Here is a 20,506-nt window from a genome sequence, read left to right as displayed (position 1 = left end):
GGACATGCACCCCATAAAAACGTAAATGAATTAAGATGTGCGTATTGAACATGTACATGCAGATTCTTCGTTATAAATAGCAAATATACATAGTTCAAAGTCGTATGGATCAAGGGAAATAAATCAAGCAGTACCGTACATTAAACGTTGATTGCCCCTTGAAAAACTATTATTATCGCACATTGTGTCATTGACTTGTGTATCTAGGTCAATATGTCGATTTGCAACATTAAAGGCAGCAGTCATTAGCTTGTAAAAAGACAATCGGATAACTTACTGAAAACACCAGGGAGTGTGCTGGTAAAAATTCTTATCTAAGGCTTCCTGTTTGTATTGTGTTAAATTACAATGAAAACATAGGTCAGTAAAATTAAAGTGAAGCTGATTATAACTTGACGGAAACCGACATAGCCCTGTTTATATCGGTTGAACAAAGCGAAAGTACTCTCCAAAAATGGCGGCGAGACGACAGGAGTGCAGCATTTGCATGGATAGTTTTAAGAATCCTAAGTTGATATCATGTCACCATAGTTTCTGTTGCAATTGCCTGGAAGATTATGTACGGGCGAACCTTCGCAACGGTCGATTTGATTGTCCCATCTGCAGGACAAGTGTGGAGTTACCGAAAGAAGGCGTTCTAGGTTTACAAAGTAATTTTTATATCGACGACACATACCCTGGTGAGAAATTTGCCTGCGATCTTTGTGGTCCGAAAAATATGGCATGCAGTAGATGTTTGGACTGCGAAGAGAATTTGTGCAGGACATGTTGTTATGGTCACGAAAAATCGAAAGCGTCAAGGCACCACAAAATATGTGACTTAGGAACTCTGGATTCTGAAACGAAAGGCAAAATTCGACAACGTATATTTTGTGATCAACATCCGGAAGACGAGATCAGGCTCTTTTGCAGAGACTGTAAAATACTTATTTGTTTGATGTGTAAAGCGGTAAATCATGAAAACCATGCAACAAGAACGGTTGCTGATTCTGCAGCTGAAATGAAAAAGGCCCTTCAGACCATGAGGAATGAATGCTTGGAAAAGCTGAGCCGTATGAATACTTTTAAAGCAGTAGGTGAGGAGCTTGATAGGAAGATTAATGATGCAGAGCGGGAAGAAATAAAAGCAGTTGAAGATCAACATTCACAACTGAACAAGGTGCTTGATCAAGAAGTGGCAGAAGTGAAAGCCAGAATAAAAAATGTTTATCACGACCTGAGACAGAAAAACGCAGTTTTCAAAAGAGGTGTGGATGATGAACTGAAGACCTATTATAATGCAAATAACAGCGTACAAAAGTTAACGGATCAGGGGACAGACATCGAGATCATGAAGAAAGGTCGAGATCTTGAACATTTAATTTCTGCAGCCATATCGAAGACAGATCCATCACCTATTACAGGTCTGAAGAAGAAACTATTTTCGCCAGCCCAAATCAACGCAGGTCAACTGATTCCCTTAATTGGCACAATGCAAGATTCTACTGATGTAAGTATTAATTCTTATAAATATCAGTCACATTTGTTTTGTAAATCTAAGTCTTCCTTCTTACGGTTAATTACATAAGTAGTGTTTGTAGTTCCAACGGAAATAATATGGCATGTTACTTTTCTATATGAGCTAGGTTCCATTGTAGATCATCTTGAAATTTGCCGATGAGCTCTAATTTTACTAGAACGATATTGTATCTATTACATGGCGAGGCTCACCAAATTATCTGAAAAAGCTATTCACAGGAAAGAAAACATAAAAAAATTAATAAACCAGATATATTTTTAATCGGCTCATAGTTTATTATAAATTTGCTGCATGCATGGGTCTGTTACGAAAACAATTGTTTGTTCTTTTTTAAATAAATAATAGCAATTGTAAAGGCGACTATATGTGTACAGAAGTGAACGTATTTCTCATGCACTAGATTTACACAGTGACTATACACAAAAGGATAGTAAAATGAAATATCATGACTAATGGAGCATAACGCCCATGGGGTGTAAAATTTAGTCAACACGTACAAAAATACACAAATCGACCTATCTATTATCTATCTGAGGGTCTCCTTACAAACAGAATGAAACGCATTTCACACTTTAATATTATTTATTTACTCAAACATTTAATTTCGAAATGTAGCTGAAATTATTATGTGATTTTCCCATCTTATTACGTAATATAACTTTCCATATTGCCGTATCTTTGTATATTAAAGAGAACCTACGAACATTTACACATGTCTTGGTTGACAGGAAATAAAGAGTTCAAGATAATTAAATAAAATAAATCATGTGCAGGGACAGTATATTAACCTCAGCCACGATTGATTGCCACCACAGTCTGAAGTTCAGCAAAAACTGTTTCATGATCACACTAACATATTGTTCAAATGAAAATCAAATCATGTACCTTAAGGTGAATCTGCCTATAGTGCGTTAATGAACATTCCTTGCACGGACTTTATGTTTCGACTTTGGTTTTTGGATAAGATCACACATTATTATATCCTCAGTTCTTTCCCCGTTAACTTTACATTGTCAGAATCGTTCAGTATTACCCGATACTGAACTCGCGCGACTATACACATATAACATTCACGTGCATAAAGGAACTACTTTCTATTGTAAATAAACAATGGACGCAGACGCCAGCACATTTGATTTGTACACAAATCATGTACACTCGCGTGGTTGTGGTTGTTTAAATTTGTTTCTGAATGAACTAAAACAGATGTTTCGTACGGACTTGACCTACGTGTCTTATAAACAACGTAGAATTTGATGGATAGTAGACAATATAAATGCTTTCTTCTTCCAGAGTATTGAGTTTTTGTGTGTTATTATTAAAAAATATTCCTTTTCAAGAAGTTTGAAGAAACCGTTCTTCACCATCATCGTTTTTTATTAGCTCCAGCAGAGTCTATGGTTTTCTTACTCATTATTTTGTTATGTCATTGTTTTAAATTGAGGAACATAAGTAGTGAATGGGGACGATTCAGGGTCTATGGGACTTATCATTAAAAACACCCATGGGACCATATAGGGTCTATGTAAATTTAACATGGAGCAAACCCCTGGGACGATATAGGGTCTAGGGGAATTAGCATTACAGACCTTCTTGGGACTGTATAGGGTCTATATAAATTTAATATTAACACCCCTGGGTCTGTATAGGGTCTATGTAACTTTAACATGGACAAAAATCCCTGGGACTGTATAGGGTCTATGTAAAATTGAAACAGGGAGGGTCTCTATGTTTTGTGGGAAAAAAAAAAAAAAAAAAAAAAGGGTAGGCAATTGAAAGTCAGTCTTTATTCGAGACCTATGAGTGGCCCTGAAAAGGGCCTTTGGGTTTATGTTAATGTATCCATTAACATAAAGGGCACCGCATTGGTCTTCTTCTTGTCCTTAGGTTGCGTCTCACTGTAGGACCGTAAATCAGGACTCTTTTGAGGCATCCTTGTCTTTCTACGTAGATCCTACGTATCCACAGACTGGTGTCTGTCCTGTGGACAACTGTCCACTTGGATCGGACATACATGGGTATGTCCGTCCTGAACATCATTGAAGACACAAGCGTAGAAGATTGCACATCGGTCCACATCTTGAGGCGCCGAGAACAGGTGAATCAATTCAGTGAACTGCACTTATTTATAGGTAGAGGTAGGATTGAAACGGATTGAGTTTGTTGACCAATCCAAACACGCGTTACAAAATTCAGTCAGCCCGCATCCAATCCAAAGAGAGCAGTCTGTGACGTCACGTGGTCTATATAGATTCGCTAGCGCCTGTGTAAAGTCAATCTATGCGACAGTGATTCAACATGACGGAAACTCAGAAAACGATCCATTGGGGTGCACCAGCAGTGGAGACCGCCCAAGGGAACCCGGACTTACTTTCAGAAGAGGTAAATTGGGATTTTGTGGATTTTCTTACCTCGCAAGAATTTGTTCCGGAAACTTCGTCTCCTTCTTCATTACCGCAAGTGGAGATTTTTAGACAGAGACAGAAAGAAGAATTGGAGAAATTTATACAACGACAATAGGAAGCGGAACAAGCTTTTCTCCTACAGCAACAGCAGCAAGAAGAAGAGGTAAGAAAAAAACAACAACTGGAAGAAGTAGCAGCAAAGAAACAAGAGGGTGAAAATCAAACGGTCACGGTACTGTTGGACATTTTAGCGGAGTTAAGAAGTCTGAAACAAATGTATCAGACTTCTTTATTACGACCGAAGAGATTACGACCTTCCCGAGCTAAACACGTCAACCCTGTGACTAAGCCTACCGTACCACCCTTAGTGATTTCAACCCAATCATCATCATCAACAGTACGCAGTCCAGAAGTAGGCCTTGGCCGTGGCAAAGGCTTAAGGCAGTTAAAGTTGATTGCTTAAACTCACCCCTACACCAATAACCAAAGGCCCTTTTCAGGGCCACCCACATTCCTCGAAAAGAGATAAACTTTCAATTGCCAATAATTCAAAAAAAAAAAAAAAACATTTTACCCCTATAGTACGTGTATATGAGTGCGTGAGTGTAGCTTCTTATTTAAAATCAAAACTCAAAGACACTTACCTTATATAATTAATGTATTCTTTTATCAATAGTTACAATCCAATTCACAATTCACAACAGAGCACTTTAAAAATTACATTCACTTCTTCTGTTTCTTTGTTTACTCTCTCTGTTTTTTCAATTTCTTCACCGTCACAGTCTTTTCCTCTTCTTCCTCCTCACTTTCTTCCCTTCTTCTCCTGTTTCTTTTTCTTCACCTGTCTGCTTTCTTCCTCTTCGTCTTCTTTCTCTATCGAATCCCTCTCTTCTTCTGACTACTCTTGTTTCTTTTTTGGACAATCTGGAGACCAATGTCCTTTTTCTTGACAATAATAACAGGTATCTTGACTTTTGTCTCTTTTAACCCCTGTTTTTCATTTTTGACGGTCTGGACACTCTGAAGACCAATGCCCTTTCTTCTGACAGATATAGCAAGTATCTTGACTTTTATCTCGAAAGGAAGGAGAGTAGTCCGTCGGCTGGTCTGAAGAAAATTTTCTAATGACCCCTCGCAAAGCTCTGATGAAACGTTCGATTTGGCTAGTCTCTTCCATCGTTGTGCTCGGTTAGAGAGTGAAATGAATAGTGAAAGGACAAGATACACACCCTTTTATATACGCTGGTCTGCCATGACTATAAATTAGTCCATGGTGTTTAACCTTGAGTCATTTGACGTTTTGCACTCAAGATGAAACGATCCTATTCATTTGAGAAGAAAGAAGAAGAAAGTAAGAGGCAGAAACGTGATCTATCGCCTCGTACCAGAGCTGAAGTCTTGGCACAAATTCATGCCAGTGATTTTGAAGAGGACATGAGTGAACCAGAATCCAAACCCTCTAAACAAAGTTCACCACCCTTAGTCAACCCTGAAAAGTACTATTCCATTCGAGAGACGGAAAAGCGCTCCTCTAGAAAATTTAGAACCACGGTTTACAAATACACGGTGAAGTTTAAAGATTTCAAGTCCGAAGTACCGTTAGAGAAAGCAGAAGGGTTCATCACCGGGGTGTGGGATTCTTTGCTCACCACACTCAAGCGACAATGTCAACCCAAAGAAGACGATCGCTTGAGACTCTCCATACAACACGACGGTTTGAAATCCCCTGTTTGGATCGAGTTTAGCAGACCCGCAGAACTAACCGCTTCCAAAGTCATGGACAAGATTCAACACGTGCAACAATCTAATGACCAGTTTGACATCACCGATGGAAAAGCCACACTGGACATGACCCACGTCTCTCCTCCTCAAGGGACCGGACAACGCAATAAGGTGTTACTGGTGAACGACCTTCGCAGTACCAAAAAGAGTCTCGTCCAAATTCACAATTCTCAAGACCACATGTGTTTAGCCCAGCCATCGTGGTGGGACGAACCTATGCCAACAAGAACGACACGACAGAATGGAAAAGAGCCTGGGAGAACATTCGACAATCGGACCGAGCCAAACAACGAAGTGAAGCAGAACTCCTGTTACAACAAGCTGGCCTATCCAAAGACACACCCTGCGGCATTCCTGAGATGCAAACATTGCAAGATGCCCTAGCTCCACGATACACCTTGAAAGTGCACCCTCAAGAAGTGCGCGGACCTCTGTTGTTTCGAGGCCAAGACTTTAAGGACGGAAAATACATTCATGTCTATTATCACGATGACCATTTCGATACCATTACCAGTATCACTGCATTCCTGGGATACGGTTATTACTGTGAGAAATGTGACTATAGCTATAACAATCGAGAGCAACACAAACATTGCGGATCAAAATGCTCAGGATGTTTGGCCTCTCCACCTTGTCTGAACGAAGGGCAAAAACCATTGCATTGTCCAGCTTGTCTGCGCACGTTTGTCAGCCCTGCCTGTTACCAACAACATCTGAAGACGCAAGGTTCACAGCAGAAATGTGCTTGTCAACTCCTGAGATTGTGCCCTACCTGTGGACAAGGCATACGTACCAATACTGTCAAGGCACACGTATGTCGAGGAAAGAAAAAATGTCACATTTTTCACTACATCGTGGACTTGAACACCAATGCTACGTGCAAAAATACCAACCCCCACCAGAGAAAGAGGACGGTCACAAGAAGAAAGGCAATTTCATCTTTTTCGATTTCGAATGCATGCAAGAGACCGGTATTCACATTCCTAATTTCTGCGTGGCTCATCGAGCGTGCGAGAAGTGCATTCAGGAACCTATCTTCAGTCATTGCCCTCACTGCAGCAAGATTCCCGGAGGGCGTGAAAACATTTTTCGAGGACCGAACACGCTAGCCGATTTTGCCCAATGGGTCTTATACCCCATCGACAAGACGTGGAGCCAAGAGGACATCGAACGTTACGGAGATTGTCATCGTCATGCCACAGTGATGGCTCACAATTTCACAGTTTCTTTTGAGATACTATACGGAACAAGGCACCGAACGTCCTAAAGTCACTTTGAACGGAGCCAAAATCATTTTCATGCAAGTGGGACAAGTACAGTTTAAAGACTCAATGAACTATTTGGCCATGCCTTTGAGTCGAATGCCTAAAACGTTTGGAATGACAGAAATGGCTAAAGGGTACTTTCCACACTTTTTCAATACGGAAGCCAATCAACACGCCGTTCTACCCCATTTACCTGAGGCTCACTATTACGACCCCGACAACATGCGTACCGAACAACGAGACGCTTTCTACGTTTGGTACCAGGCTCACGCCTCCGACCCTTTCGACTTTCAGGAAGAAATGTTAAAGTATTGTCGTTCGGACGTGGACATTTTACGACGTTGCTGTGGAAAATTTCGAGAACTGTTTATGGAACACGGAGGGGTCGATCCTTTGAAAAAAGCTTGCACCATTGCCAAAGCGTGTTCCTTAGTGTACCGCCAACGATTCATGCCTGAAAACACCGTAGCTGTCATCAGTCCTCAAACGAACAACTTTGTCAAACGTCAATACTCGGTCAAAGCCCTACGCTGGTTACATTACTTGTGCGACAAGGAAGACAAGTGGATTCAGCATGCCCGCAACGGAGGGGGCGAAAAGACCATCGGAACTTATTCGGTCGATGGCTGGGACTTAGAAAACCCCAAGATCGTGTACGAGTTTAACGGTTGCTTATTTCACGGATGTCCCGTCTGTTACACTGACCGTGGCACCAAAAATCAGATTTTACAACGAACCATGGAAGACTTGTACCATGACACTTGTCAGCGACGCCTAAAGTTAGAACAGGAAGGATACCAAGTGGTGGAAATGTGGGAACACGAATACGATCACCGTTTGAAAACCGATCCCGAGTTTAAACGCCTCTTGGAAAGTTACCAGTTCATGGACCCCCTGAACCCGAGGGATAGTTATACGGAGGAAGGACCAATGCCACCTGTTTGCTGTACCAAGCCGACGAAGAGAAAGGAGAAGAAATCAAATACTTGGACGTGTGTTCGCTGTATCCCTACGTGTGCAAATATTTTCGCTTTCCTGCAGGACACCCACAATTGTTCACGGAACACATCGACCTGAAAAACAAATCGACAATACGAAGGCTTGATCAAGTGCAAAGTTTTGCCTCCCACGGACTTGTACCATCCCGTGTTACCTCACCATTGCCAAGGCAAACTGATGTTTCCTTTGTGCCGTACTTATGCCGAGACGTGCAACCAAGACCAACCTTGTCAGCACACCCAGGAAGAACGGGCCTTGACGGGGACGTGGGTTAGCTTGGAATTGTTCAAAGCTCTGGACATGGGATACCAACTGTTAGAAGTGTACGAAATTTGCCACTTTCCTAAGACACAACAATACCACAAGGGTGACCCCACGCAGAAAGGCATTTTCGCCGACTACGTGGATGCCTTTTTGAAACTGAAGCAAGAAGCCAGCGGCTATCCTTCCTGGTGTCACACTCCCGAAGACCAAAAGACATTCAAAGAGAAATACTGGGCACAAGAAGGCATTGCTTTAGATCACATCGAGAAAAACGAAGGCAGGCGATCGTTTGCCAAAGTGATGTTAAGTTGCTTGTGGGGTAAAATGGTACAACGACCGTGTTTACCCAAGACGGAGTATTTGACAGAACCTTCTCGCTACTTTCAGATGATTCACGACAAAACCAAATTCATGAAACACGTGGACGTCGTTCGCGAGGAATTGATCTTGGTCAATTACGAAGAAGATCTGGGCTTTGTACAAGACGACCCTTTTGGAAATGTCATCATTGCGGCTTACGTGACAGCTCATGCTCGCTTAAAATTGTACGAAGCTTTAGAACTGTTAGGGGAACGGGTCCTGTACTTTGACACGGACAGTTGCATTTACATCCATCACCCGAGTCAACAGCACCCTGACATCGAAGGAGACCGTTTAGGAGCCTGGACAGACGAGCATCCCGACGACAAGATTCTAAGTTTCGTCAGTGGCGGTCCAAAAAATTACGGCTACGAATACCGGAACCACAAGGAGAAGTGCACACGAAGTGTAAAGTGAAAGGATTGACTCTGAATTATCGTACCAGTCGAATGGTCAACTTTGGGGTATTGAAAGAAGCCTTGCAATCTGGAGAAGATGAACACTTTAAAGTGACCACCTATCAACCGAACAAGATTGAACGTTTACCCACTCACCACATCGTCAGTCGACCCTTGGAAAAAGTCTATCAAATCGTTTACCAGAAGCGAGTGCGACTTCCCAACCACTTTACTTTACCGTATGGACACGTTGGTATAAAACATTGGTTGTAAGAGGATAGCCACTCACCAGAAGAATAACTTCGCCACAACAAGAATCAAGTGAGAAACCCGATGAGAACTCCAAGTTCAAACCCCACCATTTTCCGGTCTTCTTACCTGACTATTGTGATTGTGCCCGTCGATTGGACACGTTTCGAAAATGGCCTACGGATAGGAAAGGATTACCTCCTTCGAATGTTTTAGCTAGAACAGGATTTGTTTACTTGGGACCTGAGTCAGGATTGGGATACGAAGTACAGTGTTTCAGTTGTGGCCTGAAGTTACGAATGGATCTATGTATCTATAAAGATTCAGCTATTCTGGAACATACTCGATGGTCTCCGCACTGCCCTTACCTTTCTATGGCCTTTCCGCCCATTACACTACGGTACAATTATGACGGCACGTTAGAGACGGTACCTTCCAAAACAAGACATAAAAAAGGATCGATGTACAAGCTTGAGACTGCATTGCGACTAGTATAAAAAGGAACCCTAGGCAAGATCGATAGTTCATTGTGACTACCAAGACTAAGCGAACAAGATGAATACTTTCAGAGAAACACAAAACAAGTTCAGACAGGCACAATTCAAGTGTGGGGCTTCTGAAGTGGAATGCGATTGTGAGCCTTGCGATACGAACGATACTGTACGCTGTGACCTTAGCGATGCCGTAAAGCATCATGGGAACTTTGTTCTCACTACCCCTGTCATGGAAAGTGATGCTGTGCGTGTCAAACCTGAAGGATGCGAAAGCGATGCCGCTCGTCCTCTTGGACATTCTACTGGGTTTCGTTTTAAAAGTGGATGTTCACCTTCACGTCTACCCCCCTACGGATGTCATCCAGCCCTGAGCAAACTCCTGTCCATGTCACCCAACCCTCGTCGAAACGAACCTGTGAAAGACGAATATTCGTTCCCTGTGCGTTTGTCGGAATACTGTGACTTTGAAAATCGTCTTCAATCGTTCAAAGGAAAATGGCCTAAGTATCTGGGAGGACCGACACCCGAAGAATTAGCCAGAGCCGGATTGTTCTACTTGGGCGAAGGAGATAAAGTCAAGTGCTTCAGTTGCGGTGTGTCACTTCACCACTGGGAACCGCATGATTCGGCCTACCTAGAACATGCTCGATGGTCACCGAATTGTCATTACTTACATTAGTGGGACCGAGACATTGAAGTAACTTACCATGTCGTTGACGAAGAAGAAACCAGATTGGTTAGGAGTCAAATGTTGGACATCACCGAGACCAGTATTTAAACTTCATTTCAAAAACGATATTGAATCATTACCTAAAGAACTGCAAGAGAAGATTTACAAGGAAGTTTATCAGGGGTTTGCCAGAGTGAAATCTCAATGGGTCACTGTAGAACTTTTGTGTCGAGAAATTCATAAGAGGAAAGTGAAGAAAGTCAACCAGTGTGTTAGATTTCTTTGGGTCAAGTGTGCATTCGTCCTGTTATATTACTCTAGACCGTTTACATCAAAAGAGTTCAGTGACATTCTTGGACGTTACCCTGAACGGCAGTGGCCAGAAATTACTCACTATGTGGATTACTTTTGCTATAGGAGAAGATTATGAATTGTACGGACTGACCTATTCATGGATACTTTGCAAGAGAACATTCGTGCTTTGCCTGTGGAGTTGAGAGAACGCATTTACCGAGAGCTGGTCAAAATGCAAGTCAAACGTAAACAACAATTGCATCCGTTACGTCACCAGATGTTTAACCACTGGTACCTGAATGGTATAAGAGAACTGATTCGTCAGAAATTGTTTCAGTGGTCAGACATTGTTCAAAACTTTGAGGTCGCCAGTGATCGACATGTTGATAATTTTGGTTACTTCGAGATTCACCTAGTGCAACGCATTGAGGAAGACAAGTTAAAGAATTACCAACATATTTTACGTGGAATCTACTTAGCGGAAGAGGAAACTTCTGAACGAACTCTGACGTTTCGGTTACAGTATGCAAGATTTAGATTCCCTACTGGAGAACGAAGATCTCTGGCTCGAAAGTACGTGTATTGCATCCGAAGAAAAAGAGAATATAAAAACAGGCTGCCATGCCACGACTTATGTCACATGTAATTGAACAGATTCCGTGGAAGGAACTCAATGACCATATTGAAACCGTGGATCATTACCATCAATTATTACAAGAACTGTATCCAATCAGTTTGGGACGACGCATAGTGTGTGTCTTAGTGACTTGTTTTCTAGGATTTCGTTTACCAGCCGATTCCTTGTGGACTCTTTACGAACAGTACTTATCACCCAATGGCCTTAAATGGTCACGAAAGACTCCTTTTGCTCAAAGCCTTGCGGTTTCATCTAGATACTTCTCTACCTCTACGGGAAAAAATGATTCGTCAACTTTTAGCTACCCAAGACGTGTATGACGTTGTGTGTGTAGCCTGTGACTTACACCCCCATTGGACAGATGTCCGTGCCTGGAAAGAATGGGATTTTGAGACTTGGACCTAAGAAATGGCCCAGTATGCACGAGAGTTGTTCAAGGAAAAAAGTTACTTTTCAACCTGTGTTAGTGACAGTGCCAGAAGAACCCGTCACCCAGGACAGGACTGTCGTGGACATGCCTGAAAGACCCTTTCGGGAGGACACTTGTGTGACCTTACCCCCTATAGAACTGGTCAGAACCTTACCCAAAACATGTTGTACAGACACTTGTGTTTATTCCACGTTGATGGTTATCATGTGCCTTTTATCCTTGTACTTAAGCCTTTGGCTTTGTCTTTCGTGTTCATGTTAAAAACATTCAATAAACGTGTCCTGAAAAAGAATATAAACTCTTGTCTTGTCTGTTTTCGTGTCACAAGTGACATTCCTAACACTATGGCTACCTCTGCTATCTCTGCTCCCTCTTCCTCTACTGTGAAAGTCATCGACGAACACTTAGATCGTGCCAGTTGGGAGGCTTTGTATCTTCGCCATCCCTTTAACATGCTCATTGCTGGACCTAGCGGTTCAGGCAAAACCGAATTCGTCAAACGTTTGATCGAACATAAACATCATTTGATCGATCGTCCACCTCAACGCATCGTGTGGTGTTACAAAGAGTGGCAATCGGCGTACAGCCTCTTGCGAGAAAGTCAAGGCGATTCCATCGTGTTTGTGGAAGGCATTCCTAAAGAAGCCGACGGCATCGTCTCTGACTCCTGTCAAACCCATTTGGTCATTTTCGACGACATGTTAGGAGAAGACGAAGAAGAAATTAACTGTGGTTCACGCGCAAAGGGCATCATCGTAATGCCAGTGTCGTTTACATCACTCAAAATTTGTTTCAACAAAGTAAAGCCCATCGCACCATCAGTCTCAATGCGCATTACGTGGTCTTGTTTAAAAGCCCTCAAGATAAATCGCAAGTGCAAGTCTTAGCCAAACAGTTAGGGACGCCTTTTCTGACTCAGGCGTACGACGATGCCACTCAAACTCCACACGCCTATTTACTCGTCGATTTGAAACCTACGACCCCCGATGATTTACGATTTCGTACCCACTTGTTTCACCACTGGTGCCAAGACGGAGGGCCTGTCCTGTACACGTCTCTGTCCTCGACTTAATTTCATTCCACAAAAAAATCTATAAAAACCTCAGACACTTTTCGTCTGTCTCACACAGTTTGAACATGACGTCCCTTCAGTCGCATCTTCCCGTCAAATTGATTCGTGCCTTGTATGGCATCAGTCGAGAAAAAAATCCACAAACACGAGCTCGTGTCTTTGAAGCTAGTCTCAAAGAAGTCTTACGATGGTTCACGGTGACAGCACGTCAATTACTACAAGGGATCATTCAGATTCCTCATCAAACCAAAGGCTTTTTTGATCGAAACAAAGTCGCTTTGACCCAACAGGCCGATCCTCGCATCGACACTCAAACCAAAAAACAAATCATTTTGAAACCTGGAGGGAGCGGTACTCTAGGAGGGGTCACCATTCGCTCTCTCTTAAGATGGGATCCTAATGCCCCCAAAGTTCTCCCCAAGAAAAAAGTCAAACGAAGCTCCAAGAAGGAGAAAAAGACCAGGTCCCCAAGGAGAACTTCTCCAGTGGCGGGACCCTCCTCTTACCAGACACCACCCCGGAAAAAGAAAAGAAGCCCCCAGAAAAAGAAACAGAGAAAAAGTCCCCAGAAAAAGAAAAGCCCACAGAAGAAAACTAGTCGCAAGAGAGACACTTCGGCCAGGACGCAACCTTACACTCGCAAACCACGACCTGCCACGGCGGTGACCGCGTCTCCGGCAGCCTCACGTTCATCCACTTCCCCGTTGATGACACCAAGAACTGAAGAGTACTTGGAGACGTAGATCACACCAAGAACTTCTCCGTTGATGACCCCAAGAACTTCCCCAGTGGCAGGACCCTCCAATTTAGTGGCAGTGGTTGCTGCTCACAAAGTACCTGCTCCCAAAATCAAAGTTCAAGAAAGATCGGGCATGTTACAAAGTTTACTGGATTTGTCCAAGCAAGAACTGGCTCGATTTAGTCCGTTGCGTACCCGTGCACGACGTGTCATGCCTGTCCTGAAGTTGATACGACGTAAAGACAACCAGTGGCGACGCGTTCCAGTATAAAAAAAGCCCGTGACCGTGTAGGGGTATCAGTGTTTTGGTGCTCCTGAAGGTTCAAAGATGTCACCTTCCAAGAAACATCCCTCTTCTAAACAACCCCAAGGAAAGAAAAGGAAAGGACTGCCACCACGTTTAGTCAAACATGGGGACATGTTATCTGTCCTGTCCAAAGCTTCTCCACCCCTACGAAAAAAACTCATTCAATCAGCTTCCAAAGAGGTCATCGATACCGTGTGCGAATGTTGTTTGAACGTCTTGAAAGGCACGATCCCTTTGTCCAAACACCAAAAACAATGCTTAGGCAAACATCGTCACGTTCTTCGCCAAATGGTTCAAAAGAAAATTCCCATTCGTCAGAAGAAGAAGATGTTGGTCAAACGTAGAGGCATTTTACCCCTCTTGTTATGCCCATTGCTGAAAGGAGTCTTGGGAACCATGTTGGGAAGACTGGTGGGAGCAAGATAAAAGGCCCTCTGAAGTCCCAAGATCTCAGAATCGACCCCTGACAACCCTATGGAAGGACGAAAACTAGCTTTAGTGCCTTACAAACGATGGATGGAATACCATCGTTGGCAAGAACAACGCACCCGGCATTTACCTCCCAATCCCAATTTGAGCGAAATGTCCCAGTTACAACACGAATTGCAGTCCTTGATGGATCGCCAAGATTTGTCCGAAACAGAAAAATCACAAAAGTACGGTCAACTCTTGCAACGACTGCAACTCTTTCACCAGAAAGCTTTAGACGAAACAGCTCTACCCTCTCTGAAAAATGTTAAGACCTTGATGAAAAGTTCAGCACCATCATCACTACCACCACCACCAGCACTACTACCATCCCCAGGGGTCACCAGAGATGCTACCCCACGAAGATCTGAGGAAGAAGAGATGCGAGAAGTGTTTCAAACACCGTCAGCAGCATCCTTGTTGACCCCGTCCCCCACACCCCAACGAGAAGAAATGAAAGCTTGGGTTAAAAAGATGATGTCCACTCCTCCTTCGACAGAAGTGAAAAAGAAAGAAGGGAAACCAGAGGTGAAAAAAGAAAAGAAGACCAAAGCCATTCCATTGCCACCTCCACCACCACCACTACCTTCCACTTCTACTCCCGTAGCCCATCGGACACGTAAATCCGTTTCTAAACCACCCTTTCTTCCCACCCAAAGTAGCAGCCCTGAAGAGTGGGTGACTTATTAACACACAAAAAATGGAAAAAGTCTTAGCCAGCATTTACTACGATCCCTCCCATCCTGCAGGTTACGCATGAGTTCAAAAATTGTATCGTGCTGCCAAAACTCGACTGAAAAGTCTCCGTTTAGCTCAAGTGCAACGATGGTTACAAGAACAAGCTACTTACACTTTACACAAACCTATTCCACGCAAGTTTTCCAGAAGTCGCACCCGTGTGGAAGGCATCGATCATCAATTGCAAGCCGATTTAGCCGATGTCTCTCATTTGGCCAGCTACAATCGTGGCTACAAATATTTGTTTTGTGTCATCGACTTTTTTTCCAAATTTGCCTGGGTCGTACCCTTGACTTCCAAATCCATCAGCGAGTTAGTGCGAGCCCTGCAACGGGTGTTGAAACAAAGCGGTCGTCACCCTCTTCGATGGCAAACGGACAAAGGTACTGAATTTCTGAACCAAGCTTTCCAAAAAGAATTAAAGAAACGTGACATTCATTTTTTTACCACCGAGAATCCCGAAACCAAAGCCAGCATCGTGGAACGTTTTCAATGCACTTTGAAAGAACGCATGTGGAAATATTTTACGCATCACCACACTCTGAAGTACATCGACATCTTACCGCACCTGGTGCAAGCGTACAACCAATCTTACCATCGAAGCATCGGACGTGCCCCGCAAGAAGTGACTCCCGACAACGAAGTGTTGGTGTTTGAGCGCCTGTTTGGTACGTCCCCGACGAGGGCTGTCCGCAAGAAAAGTGAAGTGTTGGACGTAGGAGACTGGGTGCGCATTGGCAAAACCAAACGCACTTTCGACAAAGGTTACTTACCTACCTGGACGACCGAATTGTTTCGTGTCACTGGACGAGTGCATGGCCGTCATCCTGCCGTCTATAAATTAGAAGACATAAACGGAGAAGTGCTCAAAGGAACGTTTTATTTGCCCGAGTTACAACGTGTCACCAAAAAAGAAGACGACGTGTACGACATCGAAAGCATTCTCGAACGCATAACCCGTAAAGTGGGCAAAGGACGTGTCAAAGAAGTCAAAGTACGTTGGAAAGGATATCCACCCAGTTTTGATTCTTGGATCGAGGCTTCGCAAGTCATCGACTATAAAAAGAAGTGACCATCATGCCCTTTCACACAGACGCAGCTACGTCGACCACTCCTTCACCTAGTTCTTCTCTGCAAGATTTACAGAAACAACCCTTGTGGGTGTGGCGTGGAGAGCGTGTGCCTAAAACGCAAATCGTCTTTTTCTGCCAAATCTTCGTGGTGTATTGTGTCATAGGGGCAACCATTGCCAATTTGAGTTTGCAACAAGGAGACAAACAATTGTGGACCATTTTATTGAGTAGTTGCATCGGTTACCTGCTTCCTAATCCCTCCCTGAAATTCTCCTCGAACGGGAACAACGGGAACCTTGTGTCAAGTGCCAGTGTCAGTCATCACTCCAATAACAACAACAACAACAACCCTATTTTGGGTGGAGACACTCCTCTGACGTCCAGTAACCCCTCGAACAGCCACAGAACTCCGGAATTATGAACAATAACAACCAATTTTACTTAACCTTACCCAGTGACAGTTCCATGGAGGTGTTTCCCAACAACACGTTGTGCTGTTACACGGCCAAATTACATCAGGCCGTCCCATTAGATCACGAAGCCCATTGGGAAGTGGCTTTAGTAGAAATCATTCACCCGACCCAAGTCCTCAATGTCCTTCCCAATCAAAACTTTTTTGATGTGGAAGTTCATGACGAGCCAATGCAAGAGTTCTTGGATACCCATGGCAAATATAACATAAAAACCCCTAGCACACAAAAATCAAAAGTACACCACCTATCACTTGTTCATTCCCCCAGGCTATTATTTTAGTGGTCAACTTTTGGTGAGGTAGCCTCCAGGTTTAATGTCGTGTTTCTTAAAGCTTTGGAAAGTGTCAAAAAAGTGTCACCATGGAATACCACATATCAGCTCGTCGCTTCTTGATGAAATTTGACGGGAGTAAAATCGTGTCTTTTTTATTTTGTCCTGAATTGTTTGACATGTTGGGCGGAGACATGTACATGAGAATGGCCATGATCAAGAAAAACGAATTATCAATCATTTACGACAACGAGTCTTTTACCAAGTTATTTCGTGCCCCGGTAGAACTGAACCAAGGACTGAATTTGATGTTTGTGTACTCCGATGTGGTGGAGTACAACGTGGTGGGACACACCTCTGCGCCGTTACTGCGTGTCATTCCTTTCAAAGTGGATTCTGCAACGAACGCTGACGAGGAAGGTGGAAACACTTACCACGTTCACCGCGAATTTGTACATCCTCACTATTTGCCTGTCAGTAAGTCTTATTTGGACACGGTCAACATTGCTATAAAAGGAGATCTGGGACAAAATATTCCATTCCCCAAAGTAAAAGTCACGGTGAAACTCCATTTTCGAAAACGGTTCTCTCACGATTCGTAAGCCATGTATCCAGTGTACCGAGGGGTTGCTCGACAGCGAGGACACGGTTTAGGAGATATGTTAAAATCGGCCTTTTGTTCGGTGGCCCCGGTGTTGAAACCGATGGTGACACGTGGGTTGCACGCCTTGAAAGATGCCGCACTGAAACAAGGCAAAGAATTTCTCCAAAATGTCATCATCGACAAACAAAACCCAAAAGAAGCCTTCTTGAGGGCAGGCAAAAATGTCTTGCTGCAAACGGGTAAAGACCTTTTGGGCCGACGAGGCACACCTATAAATGCCCTGCACGCTACTGAGTCAGGCATTCAGCAAGGACAAGGCAGAAAGAGACGACGAAGAAAACACCCTTTCATCAGACTTCACACGTCTAAAGGTAGAAAGACAAAGAAAAGAAGAACCATTCGAGACATAGACGTTTTCGATTATTAAAGTATTGAGACACAGAAAAAAAATGATGCACCGAGAGTCTTGCGCCTGTTCCAAGTCGGAACTGGATCTGTTTGCCATGCCCCCCACCATGATGACCATGCAAGAATCCCAGTGGGTGGAATTTCATCCCGTCTCCTCTTTGACGGATTCCGCTCCCATCGAGTTTGAAATCAAAGGACAGCCCGAAGATTACTTCGATCTGAATAGCAGTTACTTGTACTTGAAAGTGAAAGTGATCGAACCACCCAACACTAACATAGACAATGATGATGTAGTAGCTCCCGTAAATAATTTCATGCATTCCTTGTTTAGCGAAGTGGACTTGTACTTGAATAACAAACTGGTCAGCAGCAGCATGGATACTTACCCTTACCGAGCGTACCAGGAAAATCTCTTGACGTACGGAAAAGAAGCCAAGAACACTCATCTGGATGCTTGCGTGGTATGGAAACCTGACAAAGCGACTAAGTTCAACAGCATTACAGTTGCTGGGGATGCTCAAAATACAACGGGATTTGTAGAACGACGAACGAAAATTCATCTAAGTCGTAGTTTAGAACTGATGGATCGCTTCCATCTAGACATGTGGTTACAAGAAAAGTATTTGCTGAACGGAGTGGATATCCGCTTGAGACTGAATCGCAGCAGTGCTGCTTTCCATTTGATGGCTGCTGATGGTTCCACTTACAAAACCAAAATCGAAGAAGCCAGACTCTACGTGCGTCATGTGGAAGTGTTACCTAAAGTGGGAAAGGACGTCAGTCAGACGTTGAGCAGAACGACCGCCAAGTATCCGATATGAAGAGTGGAAGTGAAAACGTTCACCATTCCTGCTAGACAGCGATCCATGATCGAAGATCATCTGTTCCAAGGACAGTTACCCAAACGTTTAATCCTTGGTATCGTCAAGAATTCAGCCTTCAACGGAGCCTACCATGAAAATCCTTTTGAGTTTCAACATTACAATGTGTCCAAGATTGAAGTCAGTCGCGATGGCAAGACCTTGTGTACTCGACCTTTTGAGCCTAACTTTGGTGCCGCGAAGAATTATTTGAGATCGTACTTGTCCCTGTACGAAGCTACCGGACAGTTAGGAACCAACACCAGTCACGGTATTACGTACGAGGATTATGTAGGAGGCTACGCTTTGTGGGCTTTTGATTTCACTCCAGACCAAGGCAGCGACGAGGGAGATTTCCACTCTATAAAATCAGGCCAAATTCGTGTGGAAATTGAGTTTGCGAGTGCACTGCCCCCAGAGAACACAGTGAACGTCATCCTGTATGCAGAATTTGACAATACCATAGAAATCAACAGTTTGAGAGAAGTCTTTCTAGATTATTAAAAGCTATGGAAGACTGTTATCCCTCTTTACCTAGTGGAAAAACTTTAGACATGGAATGTGAGGAGATCGTGGAAGAAGAAGAAAAAGAAGAATCCCAAGACGAAGAAGTTATCATGATGAAGTCGAGATGTTTTCCTTCACGTCCGCGCTTTGACTTTAAGAACCGGGGTAGTTTCCAGTCTATCCATCCACTGTCGACTCATCCTCCTACGAAGATGTGCTCCAAACTAGCTAAGCTAAACGAAGCCTACGTGAATTTGCATAGGGTCAGACACAGTCTGATACCGAAGCCAGAAGAGATAGAGAATGTGAGAATGCTAAAAGTCACTGAAGACCTGATAGAAGAGCTCTTCAGAGAAGAAGTGAACAGGGAGAAAGAAGAATGGACAGAGAAGTACAGACTTCAGAGACAGCAGCAAGAGCAACAACAACAGGAGCAGCAGCAGCAGCAGCAGCAGCAACCTGAACCTGACAGAGGCTTTGTCGATTGTCGTATCGACACCAAAGAGTTCTTCTTCTCTTTCCGAAGAAGCAGACCTATCGTCAGAAAGTCTATCCTCAGAGGACGTGGCATTCTTGGAAACTAAAAGATTGCCATAGAAAACAAAAAACAGCCCTTTTCAGGGCTACCCAATACTCTAGAAAAGAAATAACAATCGATTTGCCAGTGTGTGTATGTAGAGTAGTGTGAATATAAACACTGACTCTTTAGTGGTGTGAGTGTGTATGTGTTTGTGTATATGATTGTGTGTTTGTAAGTGCTCAAGTACGTTTGTGTGGATAGTAGATTAAGATCATGTTTTTTTTTGCTGTTTGACGTGTGAGGAGAGTAGATTTGGGGTTTGATTGCTTTGCGTACGTGAATAGTATATTGAAGTGATTAATGAAATTTTTAAAATTATTAATGGGTAGTATAAAAAAAGTGAGTGTTTCTTTTAGGTCCTCGCGTTTGTTTGTTCCTGATCTAGGTAATATCAATTTTGTGTTAGGGGATGTTTTCCTTCACGTCCGCGCTTTCACTATAAATTGAAACTCGCTTGGCAGTCTAGCTACCCTGTTCATTCGTTAACAAGAAAATGAATACCAGAATAAGCAAACTTCTTGAACTCCAGATACATCTGGAATATGTCAGCCGCCTGTTAAATGAACTGGCCACGGAGGCCATAGTAGAAGAGGGAAGAATAAAGAAGGAAGAGGAGGAGAGAAGACAGAGGGAAGAGGAT

The 20,506-nt window shown here is 43.3% G+C and overlaps 1 protein-coding gene across 1 annotated transcript in view; it reads left to right on the top strand.

The window, feature by feature from the left end:
• The first annotated feature begins 208 nt into the window (after nucleotides 1–208).
• LOC149784035 (E3 ubiquitin-protein ligase TRIM45-like) overlaps nucleotides 209–20,506 on the top strand; it is a 50,409-nt gene continuing 30,111 nt past the window's right edge. Inside the window, exon 1 of the mRNA XM_089933193.1 lies at nucleotides 209–1,489. Within this exon, the coding sequence (XP_089789319.1) occupies nucleotides 455–1,489 (1,035 nt within the window). The 5' untranslated portion in view covers nucleotides 209–454. The remainder of the gene's footprint in view (nucleotides 1,490–20,506) is intronic.

The sequence above is a fragment of the Sinohyriopsis cumingii genome, chromosome 14 (assembly GCF_028554795.1).
Source record: "Sinohyriopsis cumingii isolate HCF-2022 chromosome 14, ASM2855479v2, whole genome shotgun sequence".
Classification (NCBI taxonomy): domain Eukaryota; kingdom Metazoa; phylum Mollusca; class Bivalvia; order Unionida; family Unionidae; genus Sinohyriopsis; species Sinohyriopsis cumingii.
The sequence above is the reverse complement of the archived record's forward strand: the minus strand, read 5'-3'. Positions and strand labels throughout refer to the sequence as shown.